Genomic DNA, 26347 nt, shown 5'->3' on the forward strand with positions numbered 1-26347 from the left:
GCATGAAGCCACTGGTGGCTGGAGATACTTCTTAGAACAGGAGGAATAATGAAAATAAGCGTCTAAGTGGGTTTCTTAGTAAACTTGGTAATTGCTAATGACAAATTAAACAGGTTTCATCCTTTTTCCTTATGAAAAAAGCAAATGCACACTAATGTGGGGAGCAAGTCCCCTAAGACCAAAGTCCCCTAATATGAAGAAGTGTGTGATGGCAGCAGGATTTCTGGGCAGCCCCGCCTACCTCCAAGAGCTTGCCCTCCTCGTCGTACACAGACATGGTCACCTCCACATTCTTTGGCGTCTTCTTTTTCCCTTTGTCAAACTCCCCGTGGATCAGGGTGACATAAATATCATTCCTCACGTCGCCTGCAACAGGACAACCCACCCTATGAGTGGTGCTTAGAGAAGTCATTTAAAATTTTCAGGATATAGTAAGATATAACATAGAAATAAAATATGAAATGTTCTGACTTGGGACACGCAGGTGGCTCAGTGGGTTAAGCATCTGCCTTCGGCTCAGGTCATGATCTCAGGGTCCTGGGATTGAGTTCTGCATCGGGCTCCCTGCTCAGCGGGCAGCCTGCTTCTTCCTCTGCCCCTCCCTGCTTGTGCTCTCTCCCTCGCTCCCATCACTCTCTCTCTCTCAAATAAATAAAATCTTCACAACAACAAAAAAAGAAATGCTCTGACTTTATAGGGAGCTATTCATATAGCAGAAGTTTTTATATATATTGTCCTCTTCTGCATCCTTCACCCTACCTTTCCATACATACCAAAGTGTCTTTGAAATGCACTGTTTTAAAAGGAACTCTTTTCCGTAGTAATCCTTTGTTCTATTTATTAATAACTGCTGTCTAATAATAAGTACACAATGTATTTTATTAGGTTACAGTGGCAGATTTTTTTCTCAATAATGCCTTGGAGGGCGGTATTTTAACACATCTGAAAATAACAAAAGCTAACGTTTATTCGGTGCTTCCTCTGTGCTGGGCACTTTCCAACATGTCTTACAGGTAAGCATTTAGTTAATCCACATAATAACCTGATGAGAGAAACACTATTTCTAAAAGCCTGTAGAATACTTTACCTTTATTTAAATCAGCTTAATTGTTTTTACCAGTATCAGAATCATTTCCACTTGTCATAGTCTGGATTGTCCGGCACAAAATTTGAAAAATTAATTAGCAAATGAAGAGCCCCCACAGTGAAGAAAAATTTAAATGTTATTGAGATGCTTAAACAAACCCTAGAATGAATGAAAGTCATAACAAGTTCCTGGCCAGGAAGACTCGGTATTATAAAAAGGACTCCAAAATGTATACTCTATTATAAACTGCCTCCCAATGTAAAAAATTAAAACCTTCTAGCACTATAAGAAAATAGGGGTGCACATTTAGAGCACTTTTCATTTTCACCACTCATCTGCTTAGAAAAAAAATTAAGGTCTTACCCACAGTTGGTTAAGGTGGAGCAAAAGGGGCTTTTTCATACAACACAGCTCAAACTCTGAACTGACACACTTTGTCAATAGAGAAACTGACAATTTGTATTAAAAGCCTTATCTGACAAAGAAACTTCACTGGTAATATTTGTACCACAGTATTAAGAATGTAAGTATTCACCTCTAAGGATATTCATTGTGCTGTTGTTTACAAAAGTGAAAATTTGGAAAATCCTCAATTTCCAACAATAGGCAGCTGTCTGAATAAATTACAGTACAATCAGATGAGATAATTTTCATTTATTCATTTAAAAAACTGACTGAGCACTGTTTGGGAGACAATGGTGAGCCAGCCATGCAGCAGCCTCACTTTCACAGAGCCTACAGTCTAGAGGAGAGAAGCATCAGCAGATAATCACAGGACAAAATGCATCATTATGAATGAAGGAAAAGGTCAGGCTCTGTGAAGGCATAACACTAAGTCCTTACTGTGTCTGGAGGGTGTGGGAATATTTCCTCTGAGCTGATACTGGAGGGAGGAGAGTAAGAGGGAGCAAAAGTAGCATGTGCAAAGGTCCAGAGGCAGGGACACAGGATTGTTGTCCAAACATACAGTTGTCCAGGGAACTGATGGCAGTAGCTACCACTAACGGAGTGACAATGGAGAAGGAGAGGAGGGATGGATTCGAAAGACCTTTCAAAGGTAAAACTGGCAAGTCTTAGTCACTAATTTAGTGTAAGGTATAAAGGAAAGGGAGGTTTAAGGCTGACTTTCAGGTTTCTTGTTGGTGCAACTGGATGGACAAGGGTGCTATTCTCTTAGATAAAACACAACAGAAGAGCCTGTCTAGATCCAAAGGATTATAAGTTCCAAATGGGGATTCTGAGTAAGAATTAACCAGTTAAAGAGAGAAGAGAGATCTAGTCAGGTAGGCATAGTGGCTACTGAAGTCCCGAGGCAGGAAGTAGTAACAGAGTTCAAAGGAGTGGTCTTGAGGCTATGGACACGAATTTAGACGTGACTAAGACACAGAGGCAAAATGAATGGAGGAAATCACATAGGAAGAGAATACAGGTATGAGAAGGAAAAGAGGTCTGTTATGGACTGAACTGTTCCCCCTAAATTCATACGCCGAAGCCCTCACCCCTATACTTCCAAATGCGGCTGTACGTGGAGACTGGCCCCTTAAACAGGTGACTAAGGTAAAATGAGGTCATATGTGGGTGCTATTCCAATATAACTGGTGTCCTTATAAAAAGAGATTAGACCCGCGTGACCGTGTGAGGACGCAGTGAGAAGGTGGCCATCTCCAAGCCAAGAAGGGAGGCTTGGAAGAATCCAACCCTGCTGACATCTCAGACTTCCAGCCTCCGCAAGTGAGAAAATAAATGTCTGTTGTTGAAGCTGCCCAGCATGTGGGACTTTATTAGGGCAGCCCGAGCAAACTAACAGAGGACATAAGGACCAGATACTGCGGAACTCTAACGTTTAAAGGCAAGGTCGAAGGGGACATGCTGGCAAAGGGGAATGGAGACAAAGAGAAGAGTGTGGGTCCCCGGAGATGAGGGTGGACCATGTCAACGAGGGGGTGGTCGACAATGTCACATGTTGCCCAGAGAAGCCGGGACAATCTTTTAGGCTAAAAAATATCCCCTGGACTTAGTGGCATTACAATCTCGGGTGACTCTAGTGACACCATTCTGGACGGGACAGAGGGAGACTGGCAGATGCAGAAACAGAGATGGATAGCACATTATGTGATGGCTTCTGAGATGCTGGCTGTGCAGAGGAGGGCAGACAGCAGGAGCGCCTGAGCTAGAGGGGAAAGTCGGGTTGAGGCAAGGGCTGACGGTGTCTCTGGAGCCTGTCCAAATGGTGATGACGAGCGACAAGGTAAGGAGCTTTGGTCTGGATCTCTTATTTCTCAAACCTGGCCATCACCAGAATCCCTGGGGGAGCCTTGGTCTTAAAACTGAATCGAGTCTCTGGAACACTGTGGGAACCTGTATTTTAACGTTTCTGAGCTGAACCAAAGACCAGCATTTGGGAGCCATTGTCCTAGATGATTTTCCAAGTCTCTGAGAGCCCTGGCAGTCCGGGAACCAATCCTATCGACCAGAGAGATTAGAAAGAATCTTCCTAGCCAGATAACAAAGATAAATTCACTTTGTCCAAAAAAATAAATTTCTCCCTTTTATCGTTTCAGATTTCATTCTTGCTGTAGTAATAACACTGCCTTTGGTTATAGGAATGTTACCAATGCTTATTTTTTTTTAAACAAGAAGACAAACACTTTCACAGTATGAAGATGACAACGCACTGGGCTGAGTGAGTCTGGAAGGGATGATATCAGCAGATGAAGCACCACCTTCTTTCATGAGAAAGGAAAAAGATGGTCTCCATTCAGATAGCTCTTTTTCCCATTCATCCTTTTTAATGCCACTACGTGCAGACGACGTGTGTGGCAACATGTTATTACCGCTCCTTAATCTCCAGAAGGAGGAATAAGATGTTGTGCTACGTTAAAGGAACCCCAATTTTTACGTAGTAGACAACAGCATGGTTTTCTAAAATTTTTCTAACATGCCAAAGGTTACTTATTTACATATTCTATCTACCTATCTATAAAATACATCATATCATATTTTAATATTTATAACACATATGCTTTATGTAATATATTATCTTATATAAAGTTCCTTGAGATGATTTCCTTTCATTACTATAAAGATTAAATCAAATGGGTTAAGTCAGCGAATTCAAGAGAACACATATGCAGATCACCAACATATGGTGCCAAAAAAGACAAAAGGAAAGTAAGAAAACCACAGTATGTTTACATCCATGTCGCCACACGTATGGGGAGAGCCAAGCACACAGTCAGAGTTTAAGCAAATGGGGCAAAGGGTCTGGCTGCACTGAGCTTAGCAGACTCCTCGCTGGGGCTTCCTGGCCAGTGCCCCCCAATGCTGGTGATGTCACTCTGAGAAAGGGACATGCGACAAGGCAAATCACTTTTGGGGCGTGAAACCTGTGCTACCATTAGTGATCCTTAACGGGTAACGTAGGGAAGAATTTCAGAGGGGCTTGTGCAGAGCAGAAAGGAAGAATGCGGCGAGGAAATTCTGAGTTCCATGCAGAAGCATTATCTCGGGCTTGTGTACCGGGCACTGCAACCCCGAGAGTCTCCCACTGTCTCGATACCACAGATGCGGGTCACTGAAGACCACAGAGGATCTCACATTGCCTCAGCCGTCCTGTTAAGACATAACTGCTGCGTGGAAGGAAGAGCTAGAGGATGGAGGACAGGTGAACCACGCAAAAGCTTTTACCTGGAAGTATTATTTCAGGAAAGCCCATTTTTCGGGCAATTGCAGTCGATCTATCCACCAAGTGTGAAAAATTCTTCTGAACCTGTGTGAGGTCACCTGGCAAAAGCTTCAAAGATACCCAAAGTCCTTTAAAGAAAAAAAGGATGAACTTTTAGTTCTATGATCTATACCATAAACACACACAGAAACGCTGAAAAAAATATATGCATTGTATTAATACACAGATACTTTATGATAAAAATGTAAATTCTCCCTCAGTTAACTTATAATTTTTATGACACTCCTATCAAAATCATAACAAGACTTCCTTGAGAATTGGACAGAGGTGTGAACAGATGCTTACTTTGGAGGGAAAAAAAAACAAACATGAGTAAAGACAGCCCCTATCAGATACCAAAATATTGTAGAGCTGTAATCAAGTATTGTATTAGTGCTAGAAAAGATATATATAAATCAATGGAAACAATTAGATTAAGTACTATAATATACAGCAATTTAATATATAGTAAAGATGTATAGCAAATTCTGAAAAAAGAAATGACAATTTCATAAATGTGCTGGAATAATTTTCTTGCTACTTAAAAGAGAATCAATCTAATTTCTCACCTCGCATTTTCATTAAAATAAATTCCTAATTTAATAAAGAAATAAAATAAATCTTTTTTCTAAGTATAGAGAAAAATGAAGAAATCACACAAAAAAAGAATTATCTAGGGGCGCCTGGGTAGCTCAGTCGGTTAATGATGTCAGGGTCATGGGATCGAGCCCCATATGGGGCTCCATACTCAGCAGGGAGTCTGCTTAAGGATTCTCCCCCTCTGCCCCTCCCCACACTTGTGTGTGTGTGCACATGCACGCTCTCTCTAAAATAAATAAATAAATCTTAAAGAAAAAAGAACTATCTATACACAAATGGAAAGTTCCGATATTTATAAAGATGTGAAAGGCAGGCTACAAAAGGGTGAAATACCTACAAGAAATTACAAGAAAGACATCAGATAAATAGAACATGAATAGACAATTCACAAAGAAGTGACAAAGTTGGTAAATATTTGACAAATCAAAAACTGAAAAATACATGTTCTATAAGACGTTGTTATCTGCATAAAAACTGAGAAGGAAAACTTTAGAAAAACTCACGAATGCATAGGAAGGCTAGGTTATTCACCATCAAGTAGTTTTTAAACTGCAGAGAACTATGGAAGTTTACTTTTCACCTTTCAAATAGGTAAAGATATATTTTTTTAGAGAGAGAGAGAGAGCACACACAAATAGCAGGGGAGGGGGAGAAAATCCTAGTAGGCTCCACAGCCCAGCGTGGAGCTGGGAAACATGGCTGGATCTCACGACCATGGAATCATGACATGAGCCAAAATCAAGTGTCAAATGCTTAACCAACTGAGTCACCCAGGAGCCCAACAAACAGGTAAAGATTTTTAACTATTGGGTCGCCAAGCAGGCACTGTGGTAATTAGCACCCACTGGCAGAAGTCAATGGAAAGCAATCTGGTAATATGTGTATCTCTGAGTTTGAGCTTGTTCCCATCATTTGACCCAGGAGTCCTACTTCTGGGAATTTTCTTGGGGAGGTATTCCTAAATATGGAAAAAGCTTCATGTATAAAAGTAGTCACAGCAGAGTTATTTAAATATATAATGGTAACAAAATAGAAAACATTTAAGTGTTTCCCTAGGGGGATCAAATTTTCTTAAATCCAAGTAATGGAATATCACGCAGCCAGCCACAGAAAAATACATGTAATGAGCATAGAAACATTTGAAAAGTACTTGGTTTGTTAAGCAGCAAGAAAACAAATTTTTTTTCACTTTTGCCTGGGGGAAAAAAAATTACACTACACAGCAATTTATTTAGTATAAGGATTTTCTACTCTAATAAATCATATCCTAGGCTAGGAGTTCTAAAACAACAGAAATGTATTTCATTATTTGCTTTCAGATTCTTTAATGATTCCTCACATCTCTTTCCCACCCAGAACAACTGTGAATACATGGAAAACGAAATATGCTGAAAATAAAGTGTTTCCTGATTGCCTCCACTTCAGTAGAAGATAGCTACAGGGTGGTTAAAAAAAAAAAAAAAAAGTGACCCAATCTTCAAAATTATCTCCAAATCATCACCATCTTGGTATTTGAATTTTAAAAATTTACCCAGTTTTTAAAAAAATATTATTTGAATTTAAAATGCAGTTTCAATGAATGGAATTTCTTAGTTAAAACTGTGTCAACAGAATGAATGATATATGGAAGCACTAAAAACAACTCAAAATGTTTTGCTAGTTAGCCTGTTATTTCATATTAATATCTGTTCAGGGGCTCAGGGGCTCAATCTGGGTGGCGCAGTCTGTTTAAGCATCTGCTTTCAGCTCAGGTCATGATCCCAGGATCCAGGGATCGAGTCCTGCACTGGACTCTCTGCTCAGTGGGGAGTCTGCTTCTCCCTCTCCCTCCCCCTACTTCTACTCTCTCTCTCTCAAATAAATAAATCAAATCTTAAAAAATTAATGTCTGTTCATTTGTATTACTTTGGCCTCTTTCCTCTTAATTTTACTTAATGTAATGGGATAAGCATTCAGAGGGTGGAACATAATTATCCCCAAACTTCTTTCTCATTGTGCATTTACCTAGAATCAGCATTGGGATTGTAGGGGAGACAAAACTGAGAAAGGACTCATGGGATAATTATTTGTTCCATAGAATTTACAAAATACAGCTGCGATCCCATTCAGTGCTGAATGCAGCCTCGGTGCTCTTCAGTGTTCAATGCCTTCAGCAGGAAGCTGAGGCGAGCAAACCCCCCCAGGGTCTGCTTTCATCAGAGAAGACAGAGAGAAGGGCGAGTGTCCCAGGACCCAGCTCCACCGCCGCTCCCCGCCCCCCAGCTTAGTGCAGGGCTGTGTACCTTGCCCTTTGTGATTCACTTCCTTCGCCGCTATCACTTTATTCAGGACTGAAGTGAGCGGCTCATTCTCCCCAGTCACATGGGATGTTATCAGGGGCGACATGATTAGCTGTCTCTGCCGGATGTAGGTTTCCATTGCGATTCTGGGAAAGTCAGAAATGAGAGGTGAGGAAAAAGAGGAAGTATCTATAGCACAGCTTCAGGGGCACCTGGGTGGCGCAGTCGTTAAGCGTCTGCCTTTGGCTCAGGGAGTGATCCTGGCGTTACGGGTCGAGCCCCACATCAGGCTCCTCTGCTATGAGCCTGCTTCTTCCTCTCCCACTCCCCCTGCTTGTGTTCCCTCTCTCGCTGGCTGTCTCTCTCTCTGTCAAATAAATAAATAAAAAATCTATAGCACAGCTTCAGACAGGGCGGGTACTATGGGAATAATCTGGAAATCTAAACACTAGACACACCTCACTGGAGGACTCTCCCTTTATTTTTACATGGGGTGCCTATGTTGGTTATTTCCAAGATGAATTTGGTGTCTTAGACAGGCACCCTGTGGAAAAAGGAAAAAACAAACTGCCCAAGAACAAACGAAACTGATGGCCAAATATTAACAAAACCAGGGGCAAGGCCTAATGCTCTTTCTGAGGTGGGAGAGGCTGATGGAATGGAACTGAAGAAGCAGCAGGGATGGGACGGGTGAGCGGGCCTCAGTCCTGGTTCTACCTGGCAGTAAGCTCTGGGCCTCAGTTTCCTCATCTGTACGATGGGCCTAGATCTATGCCTTCCAAGGCCTCCATCTGGCACCGACACTCCACGCACATTCAAGAGCAGCATGCACGCAGCAGCTTTCGGAGGGTGTTCTTAGATTCTCATGTGATGACAAACTCTATGTAGAGTGACGATGGCACAGGCACCAGCAAACAAGCTCCACTTCAGTGGTCCCACCAGGCTGAGATCAAAGAACCAAACGCAGCCCCTCCTGACAGCACAAGCACCTGCAGGAGCTGTATCAGCCTGGTGCAGGTCGACAGTCGCCCTCTCTGCTGTGGTTTTGTTCTCTTGCCCACGACGCAGGCCAGCTTTCTCTGCGGGCTTCTGATCTGTACCCCGATAGTAGCGGGAAAACGGCACTGCAGTGTCTCACTGAAAAGCGCGGGGGCTGTGATCTGAGTGGCTGGTTCAAAGCACTCTCTCTTAGACAGACTAGCAGAGTCCATCCGGGACACTCTCCTCACATAATACGCTGCGAAGCTTACTGATGAGGTAAGTTAAGAAGGCATTTGCCATAAATCTTAGGAGTTTAAAGCCAGAGACTGTGATTTGCATCATGAATGCCTTACAGTGGCTGTTGGCTGCACAGCGAGCGGTAACCAAATCAGGGCTGGGCTCCTGGGAAAGTCAGAGCCCGTATTGTTAGACAGTGAAGGCGATCTCAGGGCTCTGTTTCAACACGGCTGCAGGATGGCAGCTGGTTCAGAAATTAGGCGGGGGGCACATAACCAAAGGAAGAAGCCCACCTCAGAAGTGAGATAAACATACAGAGTAACGTCCACATCCATGCATGCTGCTCCCATCATGTACACATACATATAATATGCACATATATAATACCTAATGCACATATAATAGTGACAAATAACTTTATACGTATATGTAATAGGAACATCCATGGACATGAAAGTTCTTCTTGTTTATATTTATTGTAAGTATAATATATACATTTTAATATTTCTAAATATATGTTCATATTTATTCTCTATATATTTAATATTTACTCATTCATGTTTAAGATAGTCATATATTTAATATATTGATACATTTAACTTAATGTATTAATATAAAATTCTAGGTAATATATTCATTACACTTAATATATTTAATATTTGAATGTGTATGTATCTATTTATAGTGGGATCAGCATTCATGAATTTGAAAGTCACCCCATAATTCATATTAGCATTAAGCTACATAAAATATTTACCTCACCACATTCTTGGAGGGTCAGTATACAGGTGGTAGGATACTAGATAAATGCATTTAAAAAATTATTAATAGCAGCCTCTGGATGAAGGAAGGAAGTGCTACTTAGCACGAGCTATTTGTACTATTATATTTAGAAACTGGTCTAAAGGTGGTGTGCTTTAAACTGAAAGATAAAGATTTTTATACTTTCAGTAAAATTACATATCATATATATATTTTTTGTACAAAAATAGAATCACAGAGTCAAACAAAAATGAGGCAAAATCACCTTGGTTACATCAACAGAAATAATCACTGTTAATTATGGAGTATATTCTCTGAAATACCTAAATTTTGAGGTTTTTAATGAACTGTAACAATCTATATTCTTAAAAGTACTGTATATTTCCTTCTACCCAGCCAAACTCTGGATATTGTATATACTTTTAAAACTCAGTGAAACCAAATACCAAACCTCCTATTCAATTTTCATTGCATTGATTCTCAATGAATTTATAGGGTCAATTTATAGGGTCTGTGTGTGTATGTGTGCGTGCTTGTGTGTGTATATATACATGCATATATTATTTTCTGCATATCCTTATAAATTTCTACTAATTATAGAGTAACGATATTCATCCTGTGTTCATACACATTGCAAAGATTTCACTAAATTTTATCCTGTACCTAAGTTATTTAAAATTTTTGTGTGGTTTAACCTGTCAATTTTTCTTTTTCGGTCAGATCATTGCAGTCTGAGTCAGCAAGGCCTCCCACACATCACTATTACATAAAACTTCTATTTTCCTGTAGTATTTTAAGATTTTAGTTCTTACACTTACACATTTAATCATCCGGAATTTCCAGGGGAACACGCTGTAAGACAAGGCTCTAACTTAGGTTTCATAAATGGGTAGCTAACGGTGTCAAACAATTCATCTCTGCCTAGTTCCGATTTCTCCACTGGTCTGTGCTATGACTTTTTAAAAATCATAACATTAATTCAAGTATCCTTGGGCTGATTTCCAGAATTCTCTGCGGCTCTACTGATCTGCTCTGGCAGCTGCAGGCTGCCTGAGACAGTCACCTTCCCTCACTGACACGACCGCCTGTTAGAACTCTGTTCCATCATCGTCGGCGGCCTCCTCAAGGCCACCACCGCCCGCGCCCCCGGTACGGCGAGCACGATTGCTAGAGCCACGATGTTCACACATACACTTCTTCAGAGCCATGTGGGTTCACATCTGCTGGCCCCGACTCCCCAAGGGGCCCACATGGGACCCCAGCTCCTGAAGCTCAGTGGGGAGGCCTTAGCAGAGCTCTTCAGGGAATCCTTCCACGTCCTCCCAGGCTGGCTTTCCATCCGCCAGCAGGAGCCCAGGCATTATCAGTCAGCCCTCACTCTCAAACCTCCTAAACTCCTTTTACTCAAAGCATGGTCCCTGGCCCAGCAGCAGCAGCAGCTGGAAGCCTATTAGCCACAGCCTCCATACCTACCAGACCACGTTTTACATTCTGGCAAGATCTCCGGAGAAGCCCCGAGCTGTCCTACATGATGCCTTGTCCTCTGTAATACCTGTTCCAGACAACAGAGGACAAACAGACTTTGGCCCTTCTGACACCCATGGGGCACCATTCTCTGGTTTCTGGTGCAGATACAGATTTGCCCCTTCTATTCCATTAGTCCCTTCTGTAGAATCAGAAACGTCAGGCTCACCCTCCTACATGTGACCCCAATATAAAGGACCTTGAATGAAGTCTTCCGTGAGCTTCTACCTCCCAATCTTCCAGCTGACCAGGCTTTCCTTCTGTAACTGAGCAAATGGTTCCCAGCACCTGGTTCTGTGTTAACAGATCATTCAAAGCACTGATCCAGGTCTCAAGTCACCCGGGATAAATGCCCAAGTACTTACTGTTGAAAGGGAATAAAATGCTGCTTTTCTTCATCATCCACCTTCCCGTGTATGATATCAGTAATATCCATCACTAGGAAAAAGATAAAACTTGATTAAAGAACTTAATTGCTTCAGGCTTCAGTAAGTGACTATGGAAAACTACAGTATCTGCAAACACAGGACACCAGAGAAGAAAGATACCACATGGGGACATGTAGATCTTCACCAGTAATGATTTCCGGTGCCCAGTCTGCAGAACAAGTCATCAGGAGTGCGGGCAGTGGTCTGGATTTTTCTCAGATTGATCGGGCAGACCACCCGCTTTTTAAAATTCTACACAACCAAGTGCTAAATTCTTGAGAAGTCGGAAACCAGATTTTTTTTGGTTTTTGTTGTTTTTTTTTTTTTTAGCAAGCCTGCATTCAAAGACACAGAGCACACATATTTTTGTCTGGAGTGTCAACAGAATGAAGACCTGAGAGAGAAACTCAAGACTCGAAGGGGTCAACCGTCTCTCGGACTCAACACGGTGGCACCTGGCTTCCGCAGACACAGCGGGAAGCAAGGGCGCCAGCAGTGCAGAACAGAAAATCACGCAATGATTTGCTTCTTCCTGCACAAGAGGAGCGACGAACACAGCACGGTCCTGTGCCTACTGCGTCTATTATCTTACTTGTACCAATACTATTATTCGCCTGCTTTAAGAGATAAGGACACCCAGCACAGGAAAGGTTGGTAACTTGTCCCAGATCAGAAGTTTTAAGTGGTGAAGCCAGGGTATGAACCCAACAGCGATTATGGGGCCAAATCACTTTAAGCCAACAATGCCCTGCTGCCCGGAGAACTAAGTGGGCCACCCTACAGCTGTTCAGACCAGGCAGGGCCCACAGCCAAGAGGCAAGCCCTGGGTTAATGAATTATAGTCTGGCCATAAAACACACACTCACCATCCACTCCCCAGATAACCTGTTTGGAGATTAGAAGAAGTACTGAGATAGGAGACATTTCTCCTATGAAAAACTAAAGGATAAGGACAGAAATGCCTCCTCAAAGTGACCTAAACCAGTGGGTAAGTCTTGGGAAATAATAATGTTGGTGAAAGGATGCTGTAAAAGTGGCCCATCAGCTTGCTGTTAGCCCTTAAGAGACCTCTGCAAAACACTGTACCAAAAAAAAAAAAAATACTGAAAAATCCGTGTCTGGCGCACCCCCTCTTCCAAGGGGCGGTTCATTTGTCAATGCCGTCATGTAGTTACTCAAGATCTCTGTTGATCAATGCTTGGCATTGAGGCTTAGAGTACATTACTGTTCTCTCCGTACACACACACACACACACACACACACACCCCGAAACAGAAAAACAAGCAAAAGCTTGATGTTCAAATCTCTTTGGCCCATTTTGAATGACAGTGACTTAAACATGCCCTAAATTTGGGGCGCCTGGGTGGCTTAGTCGTTAAGTGTCTGTCTTCGGCTCAAGGTGTGATCCCAGGGTGCTGGGATCGAGGCCCGCATAGGGCTCCTCTGCTGGGAGCCTGCTTCTTACTCTCCCACTCCCCCTGCTTGTGTTCCCTCTCTCGCTGGCTGTCTCTCTGTCAAATAAATAAATAAAATCTTTTAAAAAAATGCCCTAAATTCTTAGTTCGGTGGATTGTCATATAGATGGCTAAATTGTGCTAGGCCAGGGTTCCTTGCCTTTTCTGCGATTTCATTTTAATTATCTCTCAGGAGTAACACTGTGCCCTCCTCAGAGACCAGCAGCCCTTGAGCACCAAGCAGAAGTGCAAGGTTGGTCACGGAATGACAATATACTCAGTCTCACGGAGAGGAAGCCTCGCTACCCACACAACCCACAAGGTCAGTCCTGCTGACATTTTCTGGCCATTTGTTCCAGGAGAATTATGGCATTTTATTGATAGCTTTCAAAACTCCTTAGTGACCAAAACGTCAACGTATGACCAGGAATTTATTACCTTAATTTAAGAAACTACTGAAGAAAATGCAGGGGCTCATGGGAGGTTGTGGGGCGTGATTTAAGCCAAGGACTCTCCTTGAAAGAGGTTACGAACCCAATGTTGCCTTTGAAGAGTGAATCTCTGAGACAGGCAAGCCGCTTTCCAGAGAGAATTTTATTGGGCTGAAATCAATACACAGCCTACAGGCAGGGAGAATGCCAGGAGTCACAACTGAGGCTTTCCTACAGTCCTACTGTGCACAAGGCACTGTGAGGGTCACCAAGGGAGAAACAAAGGAGGCAGGGTCTAGGTGAGGACACAGAACCTCGGAGAAAAGATAACTGGTAGCCTCAGGCAGTAAACGCTGTGTGTCCGATACTCACGCTGACAACCAAATTCATCTTGCACTGTCTCTGGGTTTCCCTTCCTCCTATTTTCAATTGTGTGCATGTGGCGGGGGTAAAACCTGCTGTTTTAACGATTCTTCAACATACAGCAGCATTCAGTACATTCACGAGGCTGTGCGGCCATCAGCACCATCCTTCTCCAGAACTTTTCCATCTTCCCAAACTGAAACTCTGTCCCCCTTAAACACTAACCCCCCCATCTCCCCCTCCCCCAGCCCCTGACAAGCCCCACTCTACTTTATCTCTATGAATCTGACCACCCTGGGTACCTCATATAAGTGGGATCACGCAGTGTTTATCTTTTTGTGCCTGGCTTATTTCAGTTTATACAACATCCTCAAGGTTCATCCACATTGTAGAATTTCCTTCCTTTCTCAGGCTGAATGATATTCCACTGTATGGACAGAACACATTTTCTTTATCCATGTATCCATCCATGGACTCCTGGGTTGCTTCCACCTTTTGGCTAGTGTGAATAAGGCTGCTCTAAACCCAGGTGTACAAGCATCCTGACACCTTTTGCTTCCAGTTCTTTTGGGCAGACACCCAAAAGTGGGATTCCTGGATCGTAAGTTTGATGTTTAATTGTCGGAGGCCCTGCCGTGCTGTCCTTTACAGTGGCTGCACCATTTACATTCGTCTCGGGGTTTTCTGTACCTGCTACTCCAAAAGGTCTTCGGAGCCCACAGGTGTGCTTTTTGCCCTCCTTCAGCTCCATGTGGCCCACCCGGACAATCTGGCACACGAGGCTGATGCGGGGCCGGATGAGGTCTGTGCTACTGAGGTCCTAAAGGGGCAGAGAGCAGGCAAAAAGGAGATCATGCTGCATCACCCCGTCACCCTTGTTTCTCTTTTCACTCAACAACAGGACACCGTTCAGAGCCTATCTGCCAATGCTGGAGTATCAGAATGACTCCTCCCTCCCCCACACCCACCCAAGAACTACCAGGGCATCAGAGGAAAATGACTGTACTCAAAAAAGGAAGGAATTTGTTTGATTTCCCAGTTCCTACTTCAAATCAAGAAATCAGATCATATTCAACCTAAAGTCTCTAATTTATCAATTTAAGCAGGGTATTTAAAAATCGGGACACCTGTCATTGCTGCTTTATATTCTGGCAGGACGTGGCTGGGCACCTGATTCATTTCAGTGTTAAATGAAATCAAAGCTTGCATGATGCTGACATTTACTGGGGATCTACTCATGCTGAAGATATTTCATTTCATCTTCCAAATAATCCTGTGAGGCAACTATAACAGACAAATTTACATGTGCTGGTTTCTGTAATCATTCATCTGTTTTATGAGAGGTATTCATTGAGAGCTTCTGGGTGTATGTTGATTAATGAAAGAGGTGTAGATGAGATGTCTCTGGTTTTTTGTGGTTTGTGTTATGCACTTGTTTGTATTCTTAAGGACGGGTGAGTAAACCCATGAATGAGCTCACATATCTCATTCTCTTTAACATCAGAAATAATTTAATTGCATCTCAAATTCCTTTCATGAAACAGCTGTCTCCTTACTGAATCAAGAATTACTTTCTAAATAGTCATTCCAAATCCATCCTCTATAATTTAGTTAACTCAGGTCTCCAAGATAGGAATACATAGCAATGATAGTGTCAACCCTGAATTTCTGCTCTAGGCTTTGTGAGGCTTCTGTTAATAACAGAAAGATAAAGACTCCGGGTGACTAGTTACATAAATTGTGGCACACGGATACTGTTTATTAAGGTACAATAATTTGTAAAAGAAGTTTTTGTAGAATGATCAAGGAAGTGGTCACCGCATTTTATTTAACTGAAAAGGCTGGACACGACATTTGTATCCCAAGAAGATCCTCATTGGCAGGGGGGTGGGGGAAAGGGGATGAAATGCAGCTTTTCTAAAATGCTATCGACCAGAAGATGGACCAAAAATTCAATAATTCCTTTTTTAGTGTGTTTTTTTCAATGTACACATTGACTGATAAATGCCTTTTGGTGTTAGGAGAAAATCCATGTATCTGTGAACTCAGGAAGAGAGGTTTCAGGAAGAGTTCAAGATCTTTCTCAGTGTTTACCAGGTGGTAAAGACACAGGTGGGTCAGCACATAAGCAGTAATCATACCGCGCTTGTTCCAGAAACTGGATGTTAACCAGAGGAATGAATAATAATGAGAAAAGAAAGAATGATGGTGATTATGATATGATTATTATGGTGATTAGCCTGTACTGGGTCCACTGCTCCCTGCTCCACATCACGTTCTTTGGCGCTTTCCCTTAGACTCTGTTTTCCTTGCTGTATGAGTGGTAAGAGAGTAAGGAGGTAAAATATGTGTGTGGGCTTAAGGAAAGGATGCAGAGAATGAAGAGAGTGTCTCTTGCAGGCCTAGTGGAGAGCAGGTGGCAGTGCTCTAGGGCATTTCAAGCACCGATGTCATAAAATAGTGAGAGAACCCCAAGGAAATTCTAGACCAAGAAAAAGAGTCACCATGCCCCAGGCTATAAGCCAATAAATCCCCTTGCTCTTGACCCATAGAGAGCAGCACTCCTCCTTCCTTAGAGAAGAGGAGGAGTACAGGGTAAAGTCCATTAAAATATGAGCAAACAAAAAAGTCGAGATCCCTGTCTTTGCCTGAACTGTTAACCTTGATCTGGAATGCTCTTCTCTTTACCAGCATTGCTCACTCTCTTGTCAACTTCAAGCTCTTGCCCAAAAGGCCCCTTCTCACGAAGGTCTGCCCCAACCCACCTCTTTAAAACAGCACTCCTTCCCCAGCCCCCAACCTCCACCCCCTCAAAGTACTTATGACTTCTAACATTCTATGCAATGTACTCATATATGTGATCATTATTTCTTACTGTCTCCCATTTTGCATAACAGCTCCTCGACCAGGGATGTTTTTTCTGGTGTGTTCACAGCTGTGTAGCTGGCATCTAACAGGTGCTCAATAAACACTGCTGAATCAACAAGTGGTTATTCCTGCTGGGAGGATTATGGTGATTTTTCTTTTCAGCTTTCCATTTCTGAGGTTTTCCACATACTTACCATGTGCATCTGCTAATATCATAAGCATGGAAAATGATTAAACGTAAGGTAGGACTTACAGTAAAAACCGCTTGAAGGTTATTAAGCTTCTCTATTTCCTTGGGCATCCCATTACTGCCCCAACGAATCAGGTAATTCTCACTGGTGAAGGAAAAAAAAAATTATCTGTAACGAAGGGCTAACTGGCAATGGAGCTGCCCTTGGCACAGACTTCACAGGGTACAAGGAGGGCCCCCAAAAGCTCCGTCGAATTTATCAGGCCAGTGAGAATGTAGCACCCAAGTGGCGGCTCCCCGGTCTCCCGGCTTTGCAGAAGTGGGCGCGCCACAGCCCCGCTCTGTGAGGCACGCCCGGGGCGGACCCAAGACAAACTACTCAGGACGGGCCAGACACAGCAAATTCTACCAGATGCCGCCTGGCGTCTTTTCTCCACTTCGAATTCTTTGCATAAAAGTTTCAGCTTTGCTGAATCAGGAATATAATTTTAAAATAATCATTCCAAGTCCATCCCCTGGAATCTACTCCACCACACTCAGATACAATTTCTATTATAGAAATAAACAATTTGTCAGTAACTACTTTTAACCATCTGCTCAAAAATAAATCTGTTTTCTTAGCTGCTCAGCTAAGTAGTAGCATGACTGAAGAGTCGAACGAAGACTACTACCATTCTCTATAGTCTTAAAAAATTTTTTTTTGCAGACTTTATTTTTTAGAGCAGTTTAAGGCTGACAACAAAGCTGAGTGGAAGGGCCAGAGCTTCCATATGTCCCCCCACAGCCTCGTCCACTATCGGCATCCCCCAGCACCCTGGTACATCTGTTACAACTGAAGGACCTACACTGATACCTCATTACCCCCAGAGTCCACAGCTGACCTTAGGGTTCACTCTTGGTGCTTGCATTCTACATTCTACTGATCTGGACAAATGTAGGATGACACACATCCACCATTATGGAATCATACACAGTCGTTTCACTGCCCCAAAATCCTCTGTGCTCTGCTGACGCATTCCTCCCTTACCCCATCCCCGATGGTCTTTTGAACGCTTTGTCCCCGTCTCCATGTTCTGATGAGTTTTATGGGATTCTAAGACCGAGGGAGTACACAAACTGTCACTGCACGTTTCCAGCAGCCATACAGAAAGGCTCTGTAGCCCGCAGGATTTGATTTTCTACCACTTAGCAATCCTACCCCCTTTTCTATCTCCCGTTCTCACACCGAGCAAAGGGCTCCTCCGGTGGGTGGCAGGTGAAGGCTGGGTTATTTCTGCAGGGGCAACAGCAGACGGCCTGGGACTCACTACCTGATGAAGGTGGACTGGTCCGGGTCATAGAGGGCCATGAACAACTCGGCGTCTTCCCCAATGTTGCAGACAAAGTTCTTGAAGTTCACATAGAGGCCGTAGGTGTGGACGGCACTGAAGACAGACTGGCCCCGCAAGTCCAGGTTCTGAAGAACTGACTGAATACAGAGGAAAAGAGACAAGCCTCTTGGTTTCAGCAAATGGGGAATAATGGCAAAGACACAGGCCGGCAAATAGGGGACAAATATAATTGCCACCTGAGGGCAGAAGCACCGACTGAGAAGAAAGTGTGTATATGCGGCCAGATGATCAAGTGCGCAAAATACAATCGCTATGATTTGGACGATCAAGACTGTCCTCCTCCTCCTCGGGGCGCCTGGGTGGCTCAGTCGTTAAGCGTCTGCCTTCAGCTCAGGGCGTGATCCCAGTGTTCTAGGATCGAGCCCCACATCAGGCCCCTCCGCTGGAAGCCTGCTTCTTCCTCTCCCACTCCCCCTGCTTGTGTTCCCTCTCTCGCTGGCTGTCTCTATATCTGTCAAATGAATAAATAAAATCTTTAAAAAAAAAAAAAAAAAAAAAAGACTGTCCTCCTGTTCATGGGGCCCCTGGGTGGTTCAGTCAGTTAAGCGTCTGACTCCTGATTTCGGCTCAGGTCATGATCTCGGGGTTGTGAGATCGAGCCCCATGTCAGGCTCTGTGCTCAGCAGGGAGTCTGCTTGAGATTCTCTTTCCCTTGCCCTCACCCCTCCCCCACCCTGTGCATGTGCACTCTCTCTCACACTCTCTCTCTCAAGTAAGTAAATAAATCTTGGAAAAAAAAAAAAAAAAAGACTGTCCTGTTCAGGGCCTTGAGCCCAGCGAATTCAGTAAGTGCTGTCTAAAAATGACAACTCCTGGCTTAATAGCTTCAGGAATTTCTCATCTGTCACATGGCTTCTGAATGAACGCCAGAGGCACAAAAATCATGATCCATTATCCCTCTTTTTGGGAACAGATTTCATTGCAAATAAGAGAGTCCACTGGAAAGGCTTCACTCTCAAGTGTGGTTAGCCACTGGACCCAGAAACACAATTAATTATCACAACTGTGCTTAAGAAACAAAACTAAAACTACATGAACAGAAGCCTTTACTCATTAGGACAGAAGACTGGAAGAATATATACCAAGATATCAATACAGCTGGGTCTGTGCCATCACGTGTGGGGAATTTTTCTTGTTCTCTTTCTCTGTACTTTTCTAATTTTTATTTAATGTCCAATTGTTACTTTTAAAACCTTTCAAATGCTTTAGTTTTAAATATTATTTTATTTAGTTTGGAAACTGTATTATGTATACCAAATACAGAAGGTTACACAGTGTAAAGGTTCTCTCCCACCCAGTTCTCCTTCCTAGAGGCAACAAGTAATTATCAATTTCTTGTCTATCTTTTCTGAATTAGTCTACGCATATGCAAACACAGAGGTATGTATATCCCTTTTTGAAACACAAAGACTAGTGTTTTGTACACACTGTTCTGAATCTAGCTCTTTTTCTATTAATGCATATCTTTGCAATCTTTCTGTATCAGAAGGCATATCACTGCCTCATTTTTTTTGTTATGTTTTGCTTTTCAATGAGGCAACGAATGATTTTCTAAACATTTCTACCTCTTGTTATCAAGGACTCCCTTTCTCTCATTAAAAACAAAAGCAAAAATGGAATCTCAGTGACCCAAATCTGCACATTGGAGGAAGTGTACCTTTTCTTCTTGGATCTTTTCCTCAATCCTTTTTGAGGCCACTTCATGCGCCTTGAAGAGGGCAATGGTGCTGGTTTCATCTGGGTCCAAGATGTTCCCGTTGTCATCTCTCACTACCAGATCTAACCCAAGCATTCTAGAAAGAAAGGAGTCATCAGCAAGTTCTCCTCATTAAGAACAGACCCTTTCCTGAGGAGTCCCCAGGAAAGAACCCAGAGGATTCATGGTTAGAAAGTTGGGTGCTGGACCGGTCAAGTTAAGAACACCTCCGTGGCTTTTCTCTTTTTGATTTCTGCCTCCTTTCCACATAACTTGTTGTAAATAAGTTATGAAAACGTATGGTAATGTTAACCAAACTCATATGATATGCAAAGTAATTTGTTTCGCAGAAACTCCACAGAAAAGGCAAAACCATCACTGCTTCTGACCAGATTCCTTTGACCAATGCCTCTTCCCCTGATCTTCTATTGTTTGGCATTGATAGGCCAGTGCACAAATATCTGGTGGCTTTGCCTGATTTCCTTAAAAGTTCAATGTTGAGGACAGCCTTTAATTCAAGACTGTCTTAAATGTGATCGGTGAAGTAGGTCCTGGCTGGTGGAATCTCATAACCTATCTCACAGCATGGGCTCTGCTGTTACTCAGATCGGGATTTGAATCTTGGCTTGAATACATGCTGGCAAGAGGACTCCAGGTAATTTACTTAATTTTGCAAAGCCCTGACTTCCCCATCTGTAAATATTCCCTACCCTTCAGGGTTGTTGCGAGAATTTAATGAGATAACACGTAAAGCACGTAACGCAGTGTCTAGTATATAGTACACTCTCCATCCATGGCAGGTCTTATCGCAGTAACCGGCGCAAGAACACGCCCAGCTGTGTTAAGTCGTAGCTCTGAGTGTTACACAGGAAAACTGAGAGCCATGTGATCTATGCAGGGCACAATCCCTACCCAGGCTCTTATGCCCAATGTGCACAAAGAAGTAGAAAAAAAATGTGCTTAGTTCCAAGATGTTGGGGACTGTGGTGGAAACAGGATACTGCTATCTGAATGCCCAGCGTACATTCCAGGAACCAGCAATTTGGGAGCAGGGATGTCAAAAAGCAAGAAAGCAGAGGGATAATAGTGAAATGTACCAAGTCTGTGGGAAGAAAGTAAAAATGTCTAATTACCCTCCTCTCCCTGTTTTGTAGCATCTCCATCAACTGATTTAATCTGGCAGGTTCCTTTCCATGGCAGCCAGACCCACAGGCCACCAGACGCAGGAGCTATAGGGTCTTGCTGGCAGCTCCGAGACTGGGCACTGACACACTAATGAGGCAGCTTCATTTCTTAGGCTGCTTCTAAAGGCTTGTGGGATGGCAGGCATGTCTGTCTGTGGGACATTAACATCCTCTGCTGAAGATCAGAACCCTCTAGGCCCATGTAATACTGTGACAAGTCTCAAAAATACAGGGGCAGCAGAGGTGCAAGGAGGGCCCCGACTTAGCCGACCATAGCTGTTTTTGAAGAAATATCCCAGTGCGTGACTAGCAATATAACCTGTGGTTATAGTCCTATGAATGGACAGGTGACAAGGGAGGGAACAGTTCATTCTTAACCCTAAGAAGGGACCACTAAACATAGAATCGTAAGTTTGGGGTTCAAATTCCAACTTCCCCAATTATGATCTCTGTAACTTGGAAATAAATCACTTCACCTCACTTGGTCTATTTCTTTAACCATAAAATGGGTTATAATCAAGTAATGTATGTGAAGGGTACATAGGAGATTTCAAATAATGGTTGAATCTGAATCTTGTATCTGTATTCACTCCAGCTATTTCTGAATACAGTTGTCAGAATCTATAATATTTAAGTGAGTAGGATAATGAGCTGTATTTTACCAGGTGTCAGAAGAGTCCTGAGGCAAAGGGAGAAGGGGAAAAAAAAAATCACATATGCACAACTTGAAGAAATTTAGAAAACCAAATGAAATGTCAAACAGAGCATCAACAAAACTAAGGAACCAATCCAGGCTTTTAAAGGGAGCTGGTCAGGAGGGATGCAACCCAGGCCACTGGTAACTGATGAGCTGACTGATTTCTCACTTTCTAAAGGGCAGTAATGTCTAGAACCTATATATCTACTTGAGCTAATCACAAGATTAATGAAGTGATTAACTCTTTAGAGGTTACTGGAGACATAATCAACAGGCTAAAAATATGTTTTACTCTTCTTGTAAATTTGGTTTTCATACACTACACACCATGGTCCCAGTTAGGGCACATGAAGAGAAAGACAGAATGAGTCTGATGCTGATTTAAAATCCACTGTTGGAATAAAAACTGAGATTGATGCAGGCCTCAGAAAATGTGACTTCAGATGCCCTGTCCCTTTCAGTCTTGTTTGGCGGCGAAGTCCCATCTTCCCTGATTGTCTGTCATCTCCTTGACCCAGAGATCCCACACAGGGTATGGCCTATGCAAGGGACTGCCACATTTTCCCAACAAAATTAAAAGTTCTCCAACGCAAAAACAGAGCAGTAAGCATCATTCTTTGACAATTCCAAGATCAAAAATGATGGCCATCCATGCCCTTAGCATGAATGCGCCCATCTCTTTCCAAGTTCTCAGTGAAATCATCCCTGGTGTACCTGTTTCCATGATCGATTTTGGCTGTGACCTTTTTCTTGAGCTCTGCCAGTTCGTCCTTGGGGAGGGTTCCAGACAGGATCTGGGACCGCCACTCAATCAGGCAATACGTCATCTGCTGTAGCTGGCGAAAGAGTGTGACCTTGTTGCTCTAGGATGGGAAAATGAGGTGGAGGAAAGAACAAAAAATAAAAGTGTGATGGAGGAAGGAGCCATCTTTTGACTTGACTCTTACTTTATAAGGTGTTACTTAAGCAATTAATTTTCCCATATGGTAAGCTGTGCACTTCAAAGGGCTTTTGTTTTTTGGTTTTGTTTTTTTTTTTAAATAGGGATGGCTTTGCTCTAGGCCATTCTCATCCGTCTTCCATTCCAACTTTAGAATCAGATGAGCTACTGTAGGATGGATGGTTGTACCTAACTCATATAAGTATAGCAACTTGTCCATGTACCCTAAGTTCAACCATGTCCCTCCTCTGTTTTAAACCCTCCAGGGATTTCCTCTGCAGACACAGCATATCACATTGTAAACCCCTTCCTATTTTGGGTTCTGTCCACATTCCCAGCTGCATTTTACACCAATCTCTACCTCAAAAATCTATGTTCCCTCCATGCAAAAGCTATGTCCATCCATTTCTCCTGAGTGCTCCAGACCCTTTTCATATGGTACTTCCTCTCCTGGAACCACTTTTCTCCTCTTCCCCCAAACTTACCCCCATGTCATACCTCCTTACACACCACAACCTCCACCTGTTGCTAATTCTTACTTCTTTGTTCTCAACTTAGAAGTCTCTTGCTTGAAACCCTAACTGTGGGCTGGCTATCCCTCCCACTGCCCTGGAATTTACTCCCATCCTGGCACTCAAAACCCAGACCATCCTGGCCTGTCTCTCTTCCTAGACGTAAGCTTCTACAGGACAGGACGAGGAGCTTGTTCGTTTTTGTATCCCTAGGAGCTGGTACAGAGCAGATGTTCCATAAAATGTACTACATGTATGAATTATGGATGGAGAAAGAACTATAATTTCAGAGATAAAGGATAATGGAAAATGAAATGGAGAATATCATTTTAAAGTCCTCATAAAACTGTTAGACAATCCTGGAAATTGTCAGACCTACAATAATTACACCACTATTCTGGGCTTCAGTAAGAACTTCTATATGTGAACCAAACTAACTTATGACCAACTAATTATATGGACTTGTATCATTTTAAGAGCCAACTATCTGATGTCCAACCCATTCTGACCTTGGTTTTATCTAAATGATTAATATATATAAATAACAGATCATATCACTAACATATACAATACTGTTTACATAAATAACACATATCTAATCATTTTATACACACAAGATAATTTTAAATTGTGAAAAGTTGCCAGAAGGAAAATAAATGGGGGCAATATGATCGGGTGTACATGGGGAAAGGAAGACGCCTGAGATAAAATCATCAAGAAAAACTGTTTTGTGTATCACTTTTGAAACATGTGTTTTTAAAAATAAAAACCTGCACAATTCCACTTACACCTTAAATACTATGAATCACTTCTTTTTTATTTACAGGTGAAAAGTCATGATATATTTATATAACTATATACTTTAAATTATAGGAAATATCATCATCTGCTATAGTAATAATGAAACCCCTCCACACACACACACACACACACACACACACACACACACACGAAGGAGTTGTGGACAGCGGCGGAGTGCGCTCTTCTGTGATCTTCTTCTACAACAATCCCTGGGGCAGATTCCTGCCCAAGTTATCAAGGACAATCAAGATACTGAAATACCCAAGATACTCCTGAACCAAGAGTAAACCTGGAGCCAAGATCCCTCAGCCCAGAAGCGGGGACGGGGGAGAGAGCAAAGATGAGCCCAGTGGGATAAAAGCTCTAAAAGAAGGTCAATGTTCTGTGAGAACACAAAGGAGAGAGTCTAAGAACTCCCTTATACGCTCCATTAACACTGTGGATCTGAAAAAATACAGACCACGAAACCTGCTTAGAACTTTGAAACTATCTACATTTTATGTGTTTTGCATTTTCCGAATTGCCTCTTTCTCATCAGCCAGTCTTTCAAAATGCATAAAAACAGGACTTTAGGGGGGAGGAGTTAAGAATGGCAGAAGAGTAGGGGTGCCCTTTTTCAGCTGGTCCCCTGAGTCGAGCTGGATAGGTACCAGACCAGCCTGAACATCCACAGAATCAGCCTGAGATGCAGGAAGATACATCTGGATCTCTACAAATGATCATCTCCATCACTGAGTATTGAGGTACGAAGCGGGGAGCCATGAATCCTCACACAGATATCGGAAGATAAACAGAAGGGGGAGGGAGCCTCCATGCTTGGGCACAGGGAAGTGGTAACCACCTGCGCTGGGGAGCGGGCAGACGTGCGGACCAGCACCCGCGAGAGAGCAGACTAAGACCGTGAGCCTGGGAACGCGCGCGACCAGTCTGAAAACGGAGCTCCAGAGTGCACGCGAACCACACTGAAACGGAGCTCCGAAGCACGTGGAGGCGGCTGGCGGTATTAGAAACACAAAGGACAGAGACCCGCCAGCCCTGGAAGTGAGGGCTGGGACACCAGGTGTGGGGCGCACATCCCGGGACGCTGTATGGTTTAGCAGCACCAACAGAAACAGAGTTAAAGTGGCCAGAAGAGCTCAGTGGAGAGTGGACTGTGATCTCTCTGTTCTGAGACAGAGGCTGGGATTCGGCCACTGCTGCTCTGACTCTCAGAAGAGGCACAGCAAACCGCCAGGGAAAGCCACCAGAGAACAAAAGCCTGGAAATACCGGCTCACAGTGTGCCCATCCCCATCCCCTCTCGCAGGGGACACAGAAAATCTACCCAAACAGGGTTGCCTGAGTATCAGCGCAGCAGGCCTCTCCCCCAGAAGGCAGGCTGAAAAATCAAGAAGCCCACATCCCTAAGGTCCCTATAAAACAAGGGCGCACGGCCTGGGTCCCGGTCAATAATTTGGGCTCTGGGGAACCCCACAACCACTCCTCAGCAGAACGACAAGAAGGAGAAATCCCCCCCAGCGAAGAAAAGACAATGAGTCTGTGGCCTCTGCCACAGAACTAATGGATATGGATATAACCAAATTACCAGAAATGGAGTTCAGAGTAACAATGGTCACGATGATGTGTAGACTTGAAAAAAGTATTAACGAAAATGTAAATGAGAATATAGAATCTCTAAGGGTGGAAATGAGAGAGAATCTGGCAGAAATTAAAAATTCTATGAATCAAATGCAGTCAAAACAAGATGCTCTGACGGCCAGGGTAAATGAGGCAGAAGAACAAATCGACGAATTGGAGGATGGGTTAGTAGAAGAAAAAGCTAAAACAGAAACTTGGCTCAAAAAATTCCAATCTCAAGAATGTAGGTTACGAGAGATTACTGACTCAATGAAATGTTCCAATGTCAGAATCATCGGCATCCCCGAGGGGGTGGAGAAAAACAGAGGTCTAGAAGAGATATTTGAACAAATTATAGCTGAAAACTTCCCTAATCTAGCAAAGGAAACAAGCATTCGTGTCCAAGAGGCAGAGAGGACCCCTCCCAAGCTCAACCACGACAAACCTACGCCACGTCACGTCATAGTGCAGTTCACAAATATTAGATCCAAGGATACAGTATTGAAAGCGGCCAGGGCAAAGAAATTTCTCACGTACCAAGGCAAAGCTATCAGAATTCTGTCAGACCTGTCTACACAGACC

At 43.1% G+C, this 26347-nt stretch overlaps 1 protein-coding gene across 2 annotated transcripts in view; it reads right to left on the bottom strand.

Annotated features, from left to right (window-relative positions):
- Positions 1 to 26347, bottom strand: part of DOCK5 (dedicator of cytokinesis 5) — a 210770-nt gene that overhangs the window by 88920 nt on the left and 95503 nt on the right. The window contains exons 6-14 of one of the 2 annotated variants that reach the window (XM_026518974.4): positions 22611 to 22759; positions 19977 to 20112; positions 18239 to 18396; positions 16992 to 17073; positions 14561 to 14690; positions 11560 to 11632; positions 7694 to 7836; positions 4775 to 4900; positions 242 to 366 (exon numbers count right to left, since the gene is read on the bottom strand). In XM_026518974.4, the coding sequence (XP_026374759.2) occupies positions 242 to 366; positions 4775 to 4900; positions 7694 to 7836; positions 11560 to 11632; positions 14561 to 14690; positions 16992 to 17073; positions 18239 to 18396; positions 19977 to 20112; positions 22611 to 22759 (1122 nt within the window). Of the gene's footprint in view, positions 1 to 241; positions 367 to 4774; positions 4901 to 7693; positions 7837 to 8407; positions 9333 to 11559; positions 11633 to 14560; positions 14691 to 16991; positions 17074 to 18238; positions 18397 to 19976; positions 20113 to 22610; positions 22760 to 26347 lie in introns of those variants that run through there. The other variant, XM_048212214.2, reaches the window with a different exon arrangement.

Source organism: Ursus arctos, unplaced genomic scaffold, assembly GCF_023065955.2.
Source record: "Ursus arctos isolate Adak ecotype North America unplaced genomic scaffold, UrsArc2.0 scaffold_11, whole genome shotgun sequence".
Classification (NCBI taxonomy): Eukaryota; Metazoa; Chordata; class Mammalia; order Carnivora; family Ursidae; genus Ursus; species Ursus arctos.